The 19,392-nt window shown below is 49.6% G+C and overlaps 1 protein-coding gene across 2 annotated transcripts in view; it reads left to right on the forward strand.

The window, feature by feature from the left end:
• The window catches only part of CC1H1orf94 (chromosome C1 C1orf94 homolog), a 37,669-nt gene that overhangs the window by 3,113 nt on the left and 15,164 nt on the right, over positions 1 to 19,392 (forward strand). For both annotated transcript variants that reach the window (XM_045476617.1, XM_045476618.1), the window contains exon 2: positions 16,387 to 17,075. In XM_045476617.1, coding sequence (XP_045332573.1) covers positions 16,387 to 17,075 — 689 coding nt within the window. The remainder of the gene's footprint in view (positions 1 to 16,386; positions 17,076 to 19,392) is intronic.

Consider the following 19,392-nt stretch of genomic DNA (forward strand, 5'->3'; position numbering starts at 1 on the left):
TTAATTACCACATTTGCGCCATTCTTGTTTGGATTCCTCCCTCCCTGCTTTTTAAATGAAATCCTTTTTGCAGATGAGGTCACGCGTTGGAGGGGTTCGTTTCTCTGCCCAAGGCCCTACAGTTAGGAAGCGATGGAGTTTCAGAAAGCAAACCCAGGTTCATTCTTAGCTACTGTGCAATAGATAGTGTGGTCTATGTTCCCCTGGAAATGGAAGCATCTTTTTGGATCATTACAATATTTGGCAGCCAGGTGTTCTGAATGGTCACACATAGACAACAGATTTCAAATTCAGTGAGTTGTACAGTATGTTTCTGGGATGGCTGCAAGCCCACGAGATACCTCTCAGCTAGTGTTCCCACAGCTTAATTTGTAGACCTGGTTTTGGTGATATTTTTTTGCTATCAGGGTGACTAGAGAAGTAAGTTCTAGAACTCTTGTTAGCCAGAATCTTTTTTCTTGACTCAATCCCTACATATCATAAAACTCCAGACAACTCAAGGTTGAAAGGGATATTGGAGGCCATCTTCTGCTGTTTGAATCTCTTCCTGAAGGTTCTTGCCAACTGGTTATCCACTTGTACACTTTCTTAGATGGAAAGCTCACCATTTCGTGAGGCAGTCCCTTCCCTTACTATGAATGCTGGCTGTCAAAAGACTGTTTTCTTCCTATGCCGAATCTATCTCTATCAAACTAATACCCATAGATCTGGATTCTGCCTTTAGGGCTGTAAACTAAATCAATCCCCTCTTTCTCTCAATAGCTCTTTAGATATTGAAAGATGGCAACACTATTCCTCCTAGGATTTCTTATTTCTACAACTGATTATCTCTGGTCTTCTAAGTTTCCCCTCGCGTGCCAACTTGGTCAGTTTCCCCTCGCGTGCCAACTTGGTCAGTTTCCCGCCCGCACTGCTGGTCCTCGTGGTAGTGCAGTGACCAGAATCAAGTACAGTAATCCAGGTATGATCCAGTTAGCGCAGATTGGATCTTCCCTGTTTCTATTCTGTAGTCATGGTAATGGTGATTGATGCCACATTTACTTTTCTCTAAGAGCCAGCTTCATTCTGTGGACACATTTAAAGTTCATTCACTCCTTCATTCTATTACTCATTCAACAAATATTTAATAAGCATCAACTATGTGCCTGGCACTGTGCTGGCAGGATAGAGTCGGGAACTGGATAAGGCTCTCCTTCTTGGAGCTTACATTCAAGAAGGGGACAGAAACAAAACAAGTAAATAAAAGAGTATGATAGTTTCAGTATGTGAAAAGGACTGGTGTTCTAGTGGGAGGAAACCAAACACATAAAAATGAACACATAAAATAATTTCAGATAGCGAAGAGCACTCTGATGGAAATAAAACCAAGTCAAGGGAAAACACCCTTGGATAGATTGCGGTGGGGGAAGGGTTCTCTGAGGAGAGATGGTCATGGGATGTAAAACCTAGATCCAGAGAAGGAGCCAGTCAGGTGAAATCCAGGCAAGGGCCTCCAGGCAGATGGGAGAGCAGCTACGAAGAAGAGCCCGATGTGGGGGTGAACATGGAGAGGGACAGGAGCAGGTGTATGATGGGACATGGGACAAGGCAGGCCGGCAAGGTGTAGGCGGCTTGGGGCATCGCTGTAATGAGTTCGGACTTGATTCTCCGTGTGATGGGGCACACTTGGAGGATTTTAAGAAGACGGTGTAGCATGAGTGGATTCACTTGTTTTTAAAGACCTCTCCAGCTGCTGTGTGGAGAGGGTGTGCGGGCCTGAGAGAGGACGTGGGAAGGCCTTGGAAAGATGCCACAGTAGTCCAGGTGAGGTGCCATGGCGGTGGTGGCTGGATCAGAGTGAGTGCAGTGGAGATGGAAGAAGCAGGCGAGTCAGTTGTTCTGAAGAGCCACCAGACCTGCTGGTGGTTTGGGGACACTCAAACGGAAATGACCAGGCTAACCTGAGGTTCTCGGACCTGAGCCACTGCTTGGACAGTGTGCCATTTACGGAGGTGGGGAAGAAACAGGAGAAATGGGCTTTGGGGCAGAAATCAATAACTCTGTCTAGTGTTCATTAAACTGCAGAATCTTACTCAGTTACCTTTTAATTAGACTTAAACTTGGGCTCAGAGAATCGTGGCAAACCACTACTGACTCATATTCTAGGATTACTTTCTCACTCGTTCCCCTCGTTACTGAAACTTCACAGCCTCGGAGTGGAGTTTTGGATTTGCTGTTGAGTCCATTGCCCTGACTCAGAAGGAGCATTTGTTCATTCCTTCGTTTACAGGCTCATTCAGCAAACACTCACCGCCGCCTTCTCAGTGCCAGGCCCGGTGCTGGGTCCCACGGGTACAGAGATGTGTAGGACAGGAGCCCTGCTCTCAAACAGCTCCCACTCCGGTGGCTGGGAGGGACCCAGATACAACTGACAGCAAGGACATTCAATAGTGTTTATTATGCACTTACTGCATGCTGATAAAGTATGGAAACAAATACAATGGTGGGAAAGATGGGGACTGAACTTCAGGGACCTTTGGTGTCTTGAGGAAGGCAGATCACAACATATTACGGTTAATGTGCTGGTGAAGTCCCAGTGCTGTGGGAGCACATGGCTGGGGGAAAACTTCCTGGAGGAGGCTGCGGGAGGCGAGCTGGAAGGAAAGTCAAGACCCCTGCACTGTGAGTGTGATGAAGGATGGAGAGATGGCCCCTTGGGGGCAGAGGATGGCAGGATTGTCACTGCAAGGATCTCCATGGTGGTGTCTCCTGGGCTGGGTCTTGAGAAGAAAGAGGGAGTAGCCTACAGAAAGCATTCTGCAGGTGCTGGGAAGGATAGGAAGCTCCCTGCTGAGGACATATCCTGTGTGGGGCTGGAGGAGAGCAGAAAGGTGGCCAGGAGCTTGCTGGATGTGGTTCACTTTTCTGGCTGCTTCCAGGCCCTCAGGCAGCACTGCGGAAACTTCCCATGTCCCCAAGTCAGACAGAACTTGGTCTGTAGAGTCAGGCTTTGGTGGGTGTCACTCTTAACCAGACCGAAGAAGGAAGAAAAGTCTAATAAAAGAAAGGAAATCCATTTAAATATTTAAAAAGCAGAAATACTCCTTCCTCTCTCTCTCCGCACCCTCCCCCCATATTCTGTCTCTTTCTCTCTCTCAAACATAAATAAACATTAAACAAAAATTTTTTTAATTTTTTTTAACGTTTATTTTTGAGACAGAGAGAGACAGAGCATGAACGGAGGACGGTCAGAGAGAGGGAGACACAGAATCTGAAACAGGCTCCAGGCTCTGAGCTATCAGCACAGAGACTGACGCGGGGCTCGAACTCATGGACCGTGAAATCATGACCTGAGCCGAAGTCGGCTGCTTAACTGACTGAGCCACCCAGGTGCCCCTAAACAAATTTTTTTATAAAAGGGGGTGGTGCCTGGGTGGCTCAGTTGGTTAGGTGTCCAACTTCGGCTCAGGTCAAGATCTTGTGGTTCGTGAGTCTGAGCCGCGTGTCAGGCTCTGTCCTGACAGCTCAGAGCCTGGAGCCTGCTTCGGATTCTGTGTCTCCCTCTCTCTCTGCCCCTCTCCCGATCACACTCTGTCTCTCTCTTTCAAAAATAAATAAACATTAAAAATGTTAAAATATATCCTTATATCCTTTCATACTTTGCAAATGTCAAAGATGACCCGGGCCCCAGGTTAGAATCCTTTTCTCCTGGACACTTAAGAATCTCCCTCCCTTAAGATTCCTGGGGCTGGGTCTCAGCCACTGCTATGACCCCAGTCATGTGGACACCCCCCCCCATCTTTGTTGTCAAGTGAATTAGTGCACAAAATGGCAGACCAGAGGTTCAAGGCCCCCTACCCCTTCCCTCTGCCAGTCGTCTTCATGATGGTGTCTGACTCCTTGCCTCTCTGCTGGTCTCTCTTCTGCCGTTTACAGAACATCTTATCTTGCTGTGTCTGGTTTCTTTCCTTCCTGGATGTCCTTCACCCTTCATCTGCTTCATATTCCTGAAGCAGGTCAACAGTGTTGCTCAGGAATCTTCCATGGCTCCCCTCATGGTCTTCTGAACCCCTTGACCTGGTCCTCAAGGATCTTTGTGTTGGCCCTGCCTTCATGTCTAGATGCATGTCCTGCTGTTCTCCAAACTCTCTGTAAACCAAGATGAGCCACACATCTCCTTGCTCTTGCTCAGACCAGTCCACTACCAGGAATGCCTTTCTTCCATATCTCTGTTGAAATCCTATCCATCCTTGAAAACCTAGAATAAGTATGTCATCTTCTGAATTTTTCACCGCTCACCCATTCAACATTTTGTTTTCTTCCTCCCTCTTCCATGTTCTTCCTTTTAATTCAAATAAAGCATATGCCTTCTCGTTTTCCTCAGAGTTTAAAGGTGGCTCAGAAAACAAAATAAGGCAACAGCTGGATTAGAATCCCTGCCTACTTCTTAGCTGTAACCAACTTGCTAACACTTTCTGTGCCCCGTTTTCCTCGTTCTGAAACATGGAAAATGTCTTAGTGATGAGCCACCTTAAAGGATTCTTTTGGAGGTTAATGAAAGATTGCATGCAAAACTCATACAGCACCTGGCATAAGATAAGGGCTCCCAAGTTATTTTCCATCATCATCATCACCATTATTGTTCTGATCAAAGATAAAATAACAGGCGTTAAGTAATCGAGAACGGTATGGCGAGAGGAGACTTAGACCAGAAAACCTCAGCTAATGGAAATTATTCCGCTGAGGCTAGCATTTTGCTTTGGGATTCTTGGCAGCCAGAACAAATAGTGGAAACACAGCAGTTGGTTTCTATAACTTGTATCATCTAATAGGAGAAAGCAGGAGAGATCATCAGGAACGACCAGTGCTTCCCTAGCTCTGAGGACCGTATGGCTTTTATATGAGGGTGATGGAATGGAAAAGTTGGTTCGGGCTCAGCTCTTGTGTTGACCATTGGCCGAACGGGAGGATACCACAGCATCCCAATGGGATCTGTCAGTGAGGTTCTGGCGTGAGGTTTCTGATCATCAGGCACATATTGCACACTGCCTTGTGGCAACAAGCCCTCCACCCCCACTTGACCATGGCTTCTTAAGGGCAAGGACTGTGTCTTACTCATCTTTGTCTTCCCAGTGCCCAGCTGAGTTCCTGGCACTTGGTGGCTGCTATGCGGTGTGTATGAATGAATGAGGAAGTGAATGATGGATGAACCATAAAAATGCCACTGCAAGGAGAGCGTGAAGCCCAGAGGTGGCCAGGATCCAAGCAATGGGTCACAGTCATCAGAGGAAGCATTGAGTGACCCAAGGACAGAATATCAATAAGGCAAGACACTGCAGGGTTTTTCCCTCCTCTGTCTTAAGCTGCAGAGAGAGGAACTAATGTTTTCTTGAACATCTGATATATGCCAGGCTCTATATTTTAATTTTCTGTGTATCTCGTTGTCTTAGCAGCCCTTCCCAGTAGATGGTCAATATTACTCCCATTTTACAGATGAGGAAGCTGAGGCTCAGAGTCCAGGCAACTTGCCCAGAGTCCTCCTGCTATGCTAGGAGTGGGCGAAGCAGAGCTAGAAACCCCCTGAGGCTTCGAGACCTGAGCTCCTTCCTGGACACCGGGATCCCATCGGGATAGCTCTTCCGTGTCTGCTTAGCACCAGGAGCCATGAGCAGCAGAGGGAAGATGAATCACGATTAACGCCCCATGTCCTGTGTCCCCCTTTTTAATTTAATTTTATGGTTTCAGGAGCTGTGTCGCAGGTTGTGGGAGCCTGCAGAGATGGGCCACCGGTGGTTTGTTTTAATCCCCTTTTTAATATCTTTGTTGCAACATTCTTTCCAATTCAGCTCCCAAGTCACATTAAAAAAATACCTCTTCCTTAGGGTAAGCCTTCTCTTATTAAATAGATTCAAATGAAAAGTTTTAAAGATAATTTGAACAATACGAATCACTCTGTAGCTCTGCAGCCGTAGCCGAAGCTCCTTTACTGCTGTAGTCACTCCCCAGCATCTCCTGTCTTAATCTCCAGCCCACTGAGTGCACCCACCCCAAACCCTTCCAGTCCCAGGCCAGCCCCCGCCCTTGCCTGCTTCCCGGTGGTTCTGAGCTTCTCCTGTCCCCTCCTGTCCCCTCCAGGGGCAGTGGGGGGGAGGGAGGGGGGAGGTGTCTCGCTCTGCCTTCTTGGCTTTTTGTCCCACCTGCCCTAAGGGACAGGCAGGGAGGAGCTGGAAGGTATCTGAAGGAAATTCCCACCTCATTTGCATCAAAACCAAGAGGGGCGGAGACAGAAGGTAGCCGAGGGATACCTGCTCAGAACGCAGATGCCTAGACCTTCCTCTGGACCAACTGAACTGCCATCCCCCCACGAGTGCCCAGGGATCTGCATTTGGAACAGTTTCCTTCCAGACTCCTGTGCATATGTATGAAAGTTCTCAGGTACTTTGGGGGTCAAAGATGACAGATCCTCAGATTTAAAAGGGACATAGCTTTGAGAAGGAGGTGTTCCAAAGAAGCGCGTGAAGGAAGGAGACTGAGCTTTATTGAGTGAGCTGTAAGTGTGTGCCAAGGACGTCATAAAAAATGGGCTCTAGTCTACGTGAAGGCCTTGCGAAGAAATGAGAGGGACGTGAAGTCCAGGCTTGGCATCGGGGCAGCTGAGGGATTTCACAGGGTTGCCTCCTCTAACGCCTGGTGGTATCACCATCCGCACGGTGCCGATGACAAGGTTTCAGCGACTTCCGCCACTCTCCAGCCCCACCAGCCCAGGCCCTGGGCAGCGCGGGGTCAGCAGGGCTCCCGCCCGGAGCCGCTGGCTGGCTCTCCCACACCACCGGCTCTCTCTCTCCGTCGGTCTGAGCTGCTAACATTTGCATAGCGCTGGTTACAGTTTACCAAGTGCTTCGCATTCACCTTCTCACTTAATCCTCCCACAGCCCGAGAGCGAAGGACGGGTGGAGGCCAGCTTTCCGAAGGCCCTCACCCCGGCCCCCTGCGCTCCCCAGACAGACAGAGCTCAGCGGCTTTCCAGGGACCTTTGGGACCCAGCTGCACAGGAGCTGGGATGGCAGATTTGCAGCCTCCGTCAAGTGACCCTCTGCCCCAAACTGAGAACCTTCAGAGCCCGGGACCCTGGGTTGTGATGGGTGGAATCCACCCTCCTTTTCAAGCCTTTCCTTCCTGCCAGTTTTCCCCAAGGCTGTGGCAGTGTGTGTGTGTGTGTGTGTGTGTGCGCGTGTGTGTGCGTGTGTGTGTGTGTTGGGTGTATATGTGTATGGCTGTGGTGGGTGTGGAAAGTGCACATGGGTGAAGTGTATTTGCACAAATGTGCATGGATGTGGTACATGTGTTTGCATGTGTGTGTGGGGTTGTTGTGTGTGTGCACATGCCTTGTATGTATGGTCGTTGCATGGCTATGTGCGTGGGTGTGTGCACCTGGGTATGTGTACATGGCTATAGTGTGTTTGTGTACATGACTACTATGTCTGTGTGTACACATGGATTGGTGTGTGTGTGCATGGCTGTGGCGTGTGCATGAGGAGGGAGCCCCAGGGTGGTTCAGTGAATCTTACACCTGGAGAGGGAAGACGGATGAAGACACAGGCAGCTTTGACCGAGGTGGCTGTGTCCCTTCCCTCCATGTGGGGTGGGGCATCCTGGGTGCTGTGATGAATATGCCAAGGCAACAGAAAATGAGTCTCTGCTCCTCATGCAGACAGGAAGACCCAGAAACGTCCACCACCCTCGGTCAAGCAAGGGTGGTGCCCACTAGGGATGGGACCAGGCTGTATGCCAGAGCCCCTGCCTCCACGATGAGGGCCTCTCTTTGCTGGGGACCTTTGGTGTCTCCTCCCCACCCCCACTTGCAACCTCTCACCTGCCCACCAAGTTCTGCCTTCTGCCTCCTGGCTGGCTCCCTGGCCTCTAGCCTCCCGCAGAGAAGGGAAGTGAATTGCTGAAAGGACAGAGCTGGGGTTTGAACTCAAAGGCCCTGTTCTGTGTCCCACTTGTACTGTTCTGGGCAATGTGAAGTGGTGACTGTGGGTAGAGGCTTGGAGCCACGTGGACTTGGGATCCCATCCTGTTCCAACACTTATGCTCTTGGGTGAACTTGAATTTACGTTTTAGATTCCTGAGCCTCAGTTTCCTCTTTCTAAATTGGGAATGAAGATGCTAGCTATCCTTTGTAACTGTTGTGGGGACAAGTGCCAAGTATAACACCCGGCACCTAGAAGACACAGCATAGATCCTGGCTCGGGCCCTTGTCCCCTCCTGTCACTCCTCTGGGCTGATCCCTGGGAGAAATACATCTGGTCTGGGGAAGCGACAGCCTGGCACCTGCCTGGTGAAATCTCCCCAGTGGCTTCCCTTGCCTTTAAAATCAAGTCCCCTAGTATCACTCCAAGGCTGGCAGGTGCCCCCTCCTGCCTTTATCTCTAACTCTGCCTGATGGGACCCTGCCCTTAATGAGCCCCAGGCACTTGAGCATCAGTCCTGCCCAATGTACCAAGCCCTTTCCCACCTCGTGGTCTTCGCACGTGCAGTTCCCCGCATCTGGAAAGCTCTTCCTTGCGTCATTTACCTGAATACACACTTGTGTCTTTTCTCCCCCAGCTTAAATGACACTTCTTCAACAAGGCCCTTTCCGCTCTCCTAACCTGGGTACGTGCCCCTAGAATTCCCACCCGCAGCATCCCCCTCTTGGTTTTCAGAGCAGTATGGCCTGGTGGTGACAAGAGTGGCCATCTGAGCAAGATGGCCTCAGTGCATCCACTGTGTTACTTCTTAATTCTGTGACCTTGGGAAAATTACCTAACTTCTCTGTCTCTTTGCTTCTTCATTTTAAAATCTGGGAAAATTGTATCTCCCTGTGTTAGTTAGCCTTTGACATATAACAAACCACCCCAGAGCTCAGTGGCTCCACCCCACAACTCTGTACTTAGCTCCCTTTTCTGTGGCTCAGCAATGTGGCCTGGGTTCAGCCGCATGGTTCTTCTGCAAGGGGCTGGGCCTGACTGCACGTGTCTCGTGTTCACCTGCATCTGCAGTCAGGTGGGCATGGCCGACTGGAGGACCTTGGGGTTTCCCTCTGTGGGCTGTGTCATCGTCCAGCAGGCTCTCCTGCACTCATTCACATGGAAGTTGCTAAGTCCCGAGACAAACAAGAGGTTAAGCCCTAATGTCCAAGCACTCTCTGCTTATTCCTTTTCCTTTTCTGTATAAAATATAATTTGTTTTTAATTTTTATTCTATTTCTATTGAGCTAGAGTTGAATACGATATTATATTAGTTTCAGGTGTATAGCATAGTGATCCAACATTTGTATACATTATGGAATGATTACCATAAGTCTTGTCACCATGCAAAGTTATTACAGTACAGTATTATTGACTCCAGTCCCTAAGCTGTACTGCGGGGGGTATTTTATAACTGAAAGTTTGTACCTCTTAATTCAATTCCCTTCACAAATTTCACCCATTCCTTCCTCCCCCAGCCCCTCTGAAAACCACCAGTTTGTTCTCTATTTATGAGTCTGTTTCCATTTTGTTTTGTTTGTTCATTTGTGTTGTTTTTCAGATTTCACATGTAAGTGAAATCCTACGGTATTTGCTGTTCTCTGTCTGCCTTATTTTACTTAGCATAATACCCTTAGGTCCATCCATGCTGTCACAAATGGCAAGATTTCATTCTTTTTTATGGCTGAGTAATCTTCGTGTGTGTATGTGTTGTGTGTGTGTATACCACATCTTCTTTATTTATCTGTTGGTGGACACTTAAAGTGCTTCTGTAATCTGGCTATTGTAAACAATGCTGCAATGAACATAGAGGGGCATATATCATTCCAAATTAGTGTCTTCATTTTCTTCGGGTAAGTACCCAGAAGTAGAATTGCTGGGCTGGATGGTATTTTTATTTTTATTTCTGGAGGAACCATAGTTGTCTGTAGTGGCTGCACCAATTTGCATTCCCAGCAACAGTGCATGAGGGTCCCCTTTCCCCCACATCCTCGCCAATACTTGGTATTTTTTGTCTGTCCTAAACTAACCATTCTGACAACTGTGAGGTGACTTCTCATTGTGGTTTTGCTTTGCATTTGCCTGATGATGAGTGATATTGAATATCTTTTCATGTGTCTGTTGGTCATCTGTATTCTTCTTTGGAAAAATGTCTATTTACATTCTCTGTCCATTTTTACTCAGATTATTTGGTGGTTTTTTTTGTTTTGTTTTTTTTTTTGGTGTTGAACTATATGAGTTTTCAGTACATTTTGGATAATAGCTCCTTATCAGGTGTATCACTTGCAAATATCTTCTCCCATTCAGTAGGTTGCCTTTTCATTTTGTTAGTTTCCTTCACTGTACAAAAGCTTTTCAGGTTGATGTAATCCCAATTGTTTATTTTCGCTTTTGTTGCTCTTGCCTGAGGAGACAATGAAGAAAATATTGCTAAGACTGTTATCCAAGAGTTTACTGCTGGTTTTCTTTTAGGAGTTTTACAGTTTCAGGTCTTACATGTCAGTTTTTGATTCATCTTGAGTTTATTTTTGTAGGTAGTATAACAATGTGGTCTGGTCACTCTTGAGTGTAACTGTCCAGCTTTCCCAGCACCGTTTATTGAAGAGACTGTCTTTTCTCCACTGTACCCTCTTGCCTCTTTTCTATAGATTAATTGACCATATATGCGTGTGTTTATTTCTGGGCTGTCTGTTCTGTTCCACTGCTCTCTGTGTCTATTTTTGTGCCAGTACCATACACTTTTGATTACTATAGCTTTGTAGTATAGTCTGAAATCTGGGCGTGTGATACCTCCAGCTTTGTTCTTTTTTATCGAGATTGCTCTGGCCATTCGGGTTCTTTTGTGACTTCATATGAATTTTAGGATTATTTGTTCTAGTTATGTGATAGCATTTTGATAGGAATTGCACTGAACCTGTAGATTGCTTCGGGTAGTATGGACATTTTATCAACATTAAGTCTTCTAATCCCTGAGCATGGTGTACCTCTCCATTTATTTGTGTCATCTGCTATTTCTTTCATCAGTGTCTTATAGTTTTCAGAGTACAAATCTTTCACCTTCTTGGTGAAATTTATTCCTAGGTATTTCTGCTTATTACCGAATCCAGATGGGTGGGGTCTACCAAAGGGCCTGGATACAGGAAGGCATGATAAAATGGGGGTATCACTGTAATCAGTCTACCACCCTACCCCACCAGGGCTGTTGTGGGGATTAAAATGAGGCTTTTGCGTGGAAAATGCCTAGCACAGTGCCTGGCTGGTTTGCGAGCTCTCCATTAAGTGCTAAGCCTTCTTAGTATTTCGTTGAGCCTGGAACCTGAGGCTTAGATGTGTCAGCCAGCTTGCTTAAGGTATGGCCCCCATTAACCAGTGAGGGTTTGAGTCCCGTTTCTGACTCTTTCCAGGGACTGAGCTCTTGGCCACTACGCTCTGCTGCTCCAGCCATGCAGACAGGTAGGGAAGTCAGAACCTCATCCACAGTCAATGAGGTCGGTCTGCAGAGGGACCGTCACTCAGGCTCAGGTCTGTGGCAGACCTGGAGCCCTTCACTTGCTTCAGTCACAGTCAGCCATGTTGCCTGGGCGCTGGGCTTGGGTACTGTGTTTGTCGTCGTTCTGAAATGCCACGGTGGGAAGAAAATATTTGTTTTGGTGTCCTCTTGTAGCACTAACAATTTTCCGCTTGCATTTTTCTGTTGTCTGGCTCAGCTGAATAGCAGTTTTCATCTTTGCTCTGTGTTATCATGTACACAGAACCGCTGTTGGGAGCTAACAGTGTGCTTGCTTAGTCATTATTCTGGGAAGGGGTGCCAACCAGTCAATAGCCTTTATTTTTATATGACTCTGTACCCTGCGAATGCAGATGTGATGCACTCACTCAGGCACCTGTCACTTCTGGAGGTAGGCAATGCAAAGGTGGCGGTGGCCCCTGGGGCCACGGCACCAGTCCTGACTTCTTTCTTTGTTAGTGCCCGGGAGCTGAGTTAGCCTCCCTGAGTGATTCACTGTGATACAGTCTGTGGCAGATTTTATGGTTTTTACCAACTCAAAGGAGAAAGCAAATAGCATGGGAGAGGTGCCAGGATCGGCAAAACTTCTTAGGAAGAGAGAAGAAAAGATAGATTCCAGGAAATGCAGGGGAACAGACTTGACAGTGAACCCAGCAAAGTCGTGGGGAGAATGAAAAATCTTTCTGGGAGCCCATGGTGGTTGCAAAGATCAGGCGGGCTCTGTGTGGGGTCTGTGGTGGGACCACTGTGCAGAAGTGGGGAGTTCTTAGGGTGGGGCTGAGCATGTGGTTAGTATCATCTGACCAGTTTAGAGGGGTGCCAGGCTAGTCATGGGGGCTAGAAAATGGAACCAAGGCAAGATAGTTTGCAACCAGTGGAAGGAACTGGGAAGTCTTTGGCAATAGAGCTCTTGATGTCAAGAGCTCCAAGAGATGTCAAGATAAGTTCATGATCTAGTCCACCCATTGATTCAACAAATTCTCGATGAACTGGAGTCGTATGCCAGGCACTGCTCTAGACCTTGAGGCTCTGTGCTGAGCAAGATACAGTTCCTGCCCTCAGGGAAGTTATGTTGTTGTGGGAAGTAAAGATGTAAAAAAAGATGCTGTGTGGTAGTGGTTAATACCATGAAGAAAATAAACACTTAAGTGGGCACAACCGAACAGGAAGGGATGGATTGAAATTAAGGCTTAAACATGAGGTTAATAAACAGAGAAATGGATTGATCTGAGTTCTGAGAATGTCCTAACTCTGCAGGCATGCAGTTTTCTAGAACAAACAAGAGCAAATGAATCTTGTTTTCTTGGGAGTGAGGGGGCAGGTAGGAAGACCCTTGATCAGGGACTTGTAACTGTGTGATGAATCTTGATTGCAGCGAGGTGCTTGATAAAGGCTGTCTTGGAGAAGTCGAGATGGGCCGATAGTGACTGGATTGATTTATTCCCCCAAAGTGTTGAGCCAGGATTACTGTCAGGCTGCGGGGAGGGTATCCGGCAGTGTCTCCAAGACTTGGCCCTGGGCTTGTTCCCTTCAACATTTCTATCCATAAATTGGCGGAAGACCCAAAAGACGTGCTCATCAGACATGCATCTGAAATGGAGCTGTCAGGGACAGCTAATGCCATGGATGACAGACCCAGGATTCACCGCGATGATCCTCCACAGGCTGGAGTGATGGAATGAAACCAGCAATGGCCCTGATCGCACTCAGATTGAGGATCGAAGCCCAGCCATGGAGTAGGAGTCCTTGCTGGATAACTGACCCTGGAAAGGAAGCCGGATGCGGTAGGAGGAGGCAGCAAAGGCAGCCAGACTCACTGGCATCCCCACCCTTTCTAGGTGACAAGGTCCTTGGCCTCTTTCAGGCTTAATTTTTCCCATTCATAAAGTGGGGATGATGCTGTTTATTGCCCAGGAATGCGGAGAGGATTAAATTCAAGCATGTATGTGGATGCCTGGCTTCCTGTCTGTTCTGTAGTGGATTTATGACAGATGCAAGGGAAATAGGGGTTTGTGGAGGCCCATGGGAAGCCTCGGTGCCCCGGGGCAGCCTTTCAGGGGTACGTGGAAGGCCCACAGCCAGAGTGGAGCCTTTCACGGGTACATGGAGGGCCCACAGCAGAGTGGGTCCTCCATTCTTGGCACTGTGCCGTCCCTTCTGGGGATGCCAGCTTCCTAAGAGGCCCGTGACCACTGTGATGTATCCAGAGTAAGGATAGGGGTTCATACTCAGTTTCTGCCTGTATTCCGAGTTGGGGAGAGGTAGGAGTGTCTTATCAGGTGCTGAGAAAGGACCATCTGTGGGTGGGTTTTGATTCAGGGACCCCAAGGTCCTGAGGGTCTTTTAGAATCTGCCTCGACTTCTCCTTAGAGTTGGCCTTAAGTAAGTAGTGAGACTCTTTTCTATGTGTATCTATGTCTAACACTTGTATTAAAAAAAAAAACAGCCAAAAGTAAAGCAAATAGCACGTGATGAACCCATGTACCTATCAGTCACCCAGTTTTAGTGATGGCCAATGTGTGGCCATCTTGTTTCATCTATGACCCTGCCATCTTCCCCTCCAACCCTGCTGGATTAAGTTTAAAGCGAATCTTAAACATAATTTTATCTGTAAACACTTTGTATGTATCTCTAAGTGATAAGGACTCAGTTTTTTTTTTAAGCATAAACCACAATACCATTATCACAATGTTTTAAAATTGATATCATTGTAGTAGGTCTTTCTGGAAAATCTATTGGTATATAGCTTGCTTTGTAGAGGGGGAGAGTCAAAAAGTGGTCCTTTAAATGTCTGGTGTCTGTGACTCGGGACTCACCTGTTCCCTTTGAGGATGATGATGAAGAAGAAGAAGGGGGTCTAAAACCCAGATTGGTAGCCTCTTTTATTCTGATTGTTCCCAGGGACACAGCAGTGAGAGTGGGGCCTATTTATAGACAAAGTCTAGACATGGGACGGAGGAAAGGAAGAGAATGGGAGAGGGCAGAGAGGAGGGGGGGAGAGAGCATGGAAGGATCAAGAAAGCCTGAATGGAAGATGGCCCAGCCTCCCTGCAGCCACACCACCTTCCTGAGCTCCCAGGACCCTCCCACTGCAGCCAGCACCGGGCACCTCACCACGTTCTCAGACCTATGCCATTACTGCCGATACAGGTGTCACGCCCATGCTACAGGGGAGACCTGGAGGTTCTGGGCTCTGGCATGAAATAGGCACTAGCACCCTATTGAGACCCAGACCCGTTTGGCCAGAGTCTGCTTTTTCTTGGCACCTCTCTCTGCTTCTAAGTCTGCTGAGGCCACGTGCGCAGCTGGTGACCAGGGGGCATGGCTGTCTCGGTTGTTAGAATAGTGAGGCACTCCCATATCTTCAGCTCTTCCCAATGTTTCCCATTTACCCTGGCCACCCAGCAACATTGCTACACCCCCCTGGGCCTCATCAGGACCTGGCAACGAAGGGGGTAATACCTGGCGCAGAGGAAGCCTCTGGGACTGTAGCCTATGTCCATTCTGATTGGCTGTCAAATGCAGTGACTTTCCCCCTGGTTCTGTGTGTGGTAACATGCGAGACATTTTGTGCCTGCACGTGTGTATGCGTCAAATACACCCACACGTGCGTGCATTTGCTCTTGCACACAGGTGAACGTGCATGTGCTCATATACAAAGAGCATTACCAGGAAGCCACATCCTGCTGGGAACATTCATAGTCCCTGTTTGTGGGACTCACTGAGCCCTCGGGATGAACTGTGAGAGTAGGGGTGTGCTCCAGATGTCCCCATTGGCAGAGCTCCATTCATGAGGCATTTTCATTCCCACCCCCCCATTGCCCCTTCATTGTCTTCACCGCCCTCTCCCAGGAGAGAGCACTGAGAAGTTTTCAGAATGCTCTTTCTAGAGCACCTCATCGACTTCTTATGGGAGCCCACCAAATATGGATAGCAGATGGTTTTAAGCTAGGTAGTCATGGTCCTTCTGGGAGTGCCAGGGAGGAAGATGCCCCCTTGCCAAAGATGCTAGTGCGGCAGGCTGGGCCACAAGCCAGGCCAACAGGATGGCCATCCTGTTGTGTGAGGTGCAGGTAGGGGCCAGTGTGTAGGTACAGGGAGATGCATGTGAATCAGTGCACGGACCAAGCAACTGCAGCTGCCCACGGGAAGTTGGGCTCAGCCCAGAGACTGTGATCTGATTGGAGGGCCATGCCAACTGGGGGGGACATGGGTAGCCACGGGGCAGCGGTATGGACTCCAGGATCCAGAGCCCAACCAAGCTGACACAGGTGTAGACACCCTCGTGTCACCCTTACTCTGTGCCAGACGCTGTCCACCGTGCTTTGTACATCTATGATATTCCTGTTAACCAGATGAGGAGACAGGGTGTCAAGATGCTAAGCAACCTACCCAAGGTCCCAGCGGGGAAGTGAGGGAGGCAGGGCGTGAGTCCAGCTGTCCACTCCACAGTCCCTTCCCTCCTCCTGCCACGGGGCAGTGAGTCTTGGGCTTCCTGGCGCTCAGCCCCAGCACTCTGGCCTCTACGCTCAGAGCTGTCGGCTCACTCCTGACCCCTGTGCAGCTGGTCTTTCCTTGTTTCAGGTCCTGGGCACAACCGAACAGGAAGGGCTGGATTGAAATTAAGGCTCAGCTCACTCAGCAAGACATAGTATCTGGAGAGGACCCAGGTGTCCCGATTCCCAGAACTGTGCTCTCGGTGCTGGCATGTGTAGAAACCTCTTGGGAACCCACTGTTTGTCCATTTTCTGTCTTGAGAAAGCAGTAGGTTTCTTTGGCCTGAAGACGTGTTTTCTTCCTCCCCTTTCCCTGGGGCCTGGGCCCTGCCATGGAGCCACCCCTAGTGAGCTGGCACTAAAGCTGCCTGTCTTTCTGACCCATTTGCAGAGCTCTGGAGCTCAGCCGTGATAAAGATGAGATCTCCCTGTTGGTGGAGCAGGAGTTCTTAAGCCTGACCAAAGAGCACCTCATTTTGGTCACAGAGAGCTCGGAGGAGCTGGAGGCCCCCGGCACCTCTCCCGAGGGACCCAGACAGCTGGCTCCCTGCCTTCTCATACCTCCTCCGGTGGCGGACAGCAGTGAGTACCCGGGGACCTCCATCATTGCTGGTGATACGCTTCTTGAGCCGAAGGTGGCCATGTCTGTCATCAGCAGCCGGCCGGACTGTGATTCTGTTATGTCTACTGTCACGGGAATTCTGCGTGCTGCTAAGGTCAAGAGTGTCAAGGGGACAGAAGATGGGGGCCACAGCCTGGGTGCCTCTAACTCAGAGATTGGCAAGCTCCTGGCTCAGTTCCCATTCAAGTCCACAGAAACGTCCAAGGCTCCCGACAACAAGATGGTGTTGGAGGAGACAAGGGTCATCAAGGACTTCTTGCAGAACAGCATGTTCGGTGGCCCAGGACCCAGGGAGCCCATGGGGCTGGGCCCATTCCTACTGCTACCGCCTCCGCCTCTGTCTGCACCCCCTGAGAAGCTCCCTGAGCTCCCTCCTCAGAAGAGGCAGCTCCCAGTGTTTGCGAAGATCTGCTCCAAGCCCGAGGCTGACTCTGCTATGGAGGGGCACCTCTTGATGGGTGAGTGGGCCTGGGAGCACGGCCAGTAGATGAGCCTGCAGGGAGGGACTTACCAGCACGCCAATCAGGGTTGCAGCAGGTGTGCAGATGGCATCTCTGTGCAGAGTGGGGGGCAGTGGTCTCTCTGGTGGGTGCGGGCCCCAAGTGCAGCCTGCTTTTTGCACCCACAGGCCCCCTCTGCTGGAAGCCCGTGTATGGGGCACAGCTTGTCTAAGCAAACGTGGTGGCCTTGATCCCAGCGCACTTTGAGGGGAGATAGAGGCACATTTGGTAATGAGCTATTTTTGAATCCAGGTACTCAAAGTACGTTGAGGGAAGCATTTACCCCAGCTGTAACTGCAGCATGGGGACCTTAAGCCAGATAGGAGGGAAATTTGATTAGCAGACAGTGTCATCTGGCTTCCGATAAAGGCACCTGTTCTGACCATGAGGACTGGTCCTTGCTCTGGGCCCTGGGAGTGAATGTGCAAACCTTCCACGTTTAGTTCAGACTCTTGGCTCTGGACTTGTTCCCTGGGACTGTTCCCCACCCCCCACCCCCTTCCCACTCCCAGGTTCTGCATCTTGTGCCCCTTCTGATCCAGCCACTCAGACTGGACGGTTCCAAGGCAGACTGATGGCAGTGGCATCTGCCCACAGCCAGCAGCTTCTAGGAGAGTTGACCGTACCCCTGTCAACCAAAAGAAAAATTACCCCCAGGCTGTGAGCGTGGATGGATAGCTGAGATCCCTGTGTTGGGAAGGCTCAGATCCCTCTCCTTAAGAAAATAGGTGCGTGTTCTGTGTTCTGGAGCATTATCGGAAGGCTGAGAAATCAGAGCTGGGGACAGCAAGCTGGACTCTGGGTCCTAGGAAGAGTCTCTGGGAGCCAGTGGCCTCTTTGGAGCCATGGGCTGTGCGTGTGAGGGTGGAACCCTGCCTGGAGGGTGGGACTTTCCTGCCATCTCCTTCTCCAGAAAGGATGTATGGATAGCTCCCTGACGGATGGGGCCGCTGGGTTGGAGGTATTCCTTTCCCACCCGCCGTGCCCGCTACCTGTGTGTGTCTGTGTGCCAAAGGGAACTTTACAGATGTGAGTATGCTTGCTAGAAAAAATGCGGGTGTGAGTGCATCTGAATGTGTGTGTCTTGTGTGCGTAGTTGTGTACGTGTGAGTGAGGCGGAGGAATGACAGGCAGGAGTGTGTGTGTATGTGTGTCTGTCTGTCTGTGTACACAGATGTTAGAAGAGGGAGCTTTGGAGCTGAGTGAGTGGCAAGTGTGTTCAAGGCGATGGGAGGTGGGTGAGAGACTGCAGGTGTGTGGGTCTCTGGGGAAAGGGCTATTATTAGTGGGTACCGTTATTTCAGCACACTGGCTGGGGGCTAAACTTGGCAACCAGAGAAACTCTTGGAAGAGACTCTAGGGACATGTTTTGCTAAAAATGTCATTTTCTCCTAAATTGGCTCAGACTATAGCACTCTTTCCTTGGCTGGGATGGCACTAGGAGGGCAGGCCCAGTTCTGTCCACACTCAGCCACAGGCCACTGGACTGTGGTGGGGGCAAGAGCTGGTAGGATCAGATCCACTCTCAACAGGTGACACGGGGCTCAGGTCCTCCGATCCAGCCACTGTGGGAACGATCTGAGGGCACCTGCTGTTTGTCCAGGGCCGTTTCCCAGCCAAGCTCCAGGGAGACCTGCAAAACCTCCAGGTTGGGGTAGGAGTGGGGAGCACTACTCCAACCAGACAATGCCTTAAAAACAAACAAACCCCCATGTATATAATTTCAACCATAGTTAACTTTGTTTGAAGAATGAGTTCCTTTTGCTCAAAAGGAAATACGGGTGTGGAGGGTTCCACAATGGTCCAGGCAGCATCCTCACGCTGGCAGTCCACTCAGTCTATTTGGCAGGAGACCTGAGCCTGGCCCCATCCCCATGCAGGGACTCATCGTGTCTCCCTGACGCCCTCTCCCGCGGTGCTACCTTTCCAGACTCCTGCACGCAAGGCCTCACTGAAGGCCCACTTCCTTCCGGAAACCCTCTGACCGTCTCAGATGGAAGCCGTCTCAGCCACCCTCTTCTCCCACTGTGTCCCTCTGTCACCTCACGGTCCCCATCTGTCTTGTCCTGGAGCTATTTCTGGGTCTGTCTCTCTCTCCCTCCTTGTTGTGAGCTCCTGCAGGGCTGAGTCTAGCTCTGACTCATCACAGTGTCCTCAGGACTCAGGTCAGGGCCCAGCACTGACGGGAGGGCTGCATTGCCCATGAGCGAGCGGCACAGCAGGAGCAGAGTCCATGGTGAGGGGCTGGACCTCGGTGCAGACCATGTGCTCTGCA

The sequence above is a fragment of the Leopardus geoffroyi genome, chromosome C1, assembly GCF_018350155.1.
Source record: "Leopardus geoffroyi isolate Oge1 chromosome C1, O.geoffroyi_Oge1_pat1.0, whole genome shotgun sequence".
Classification (NCBI taxonomy): domain Eukaryota; kingdom Metazoa; phylum Chordata; class Mammalia; order Carnivora; family Felidae; genus Leopardus; species Leopardus geoffroyi.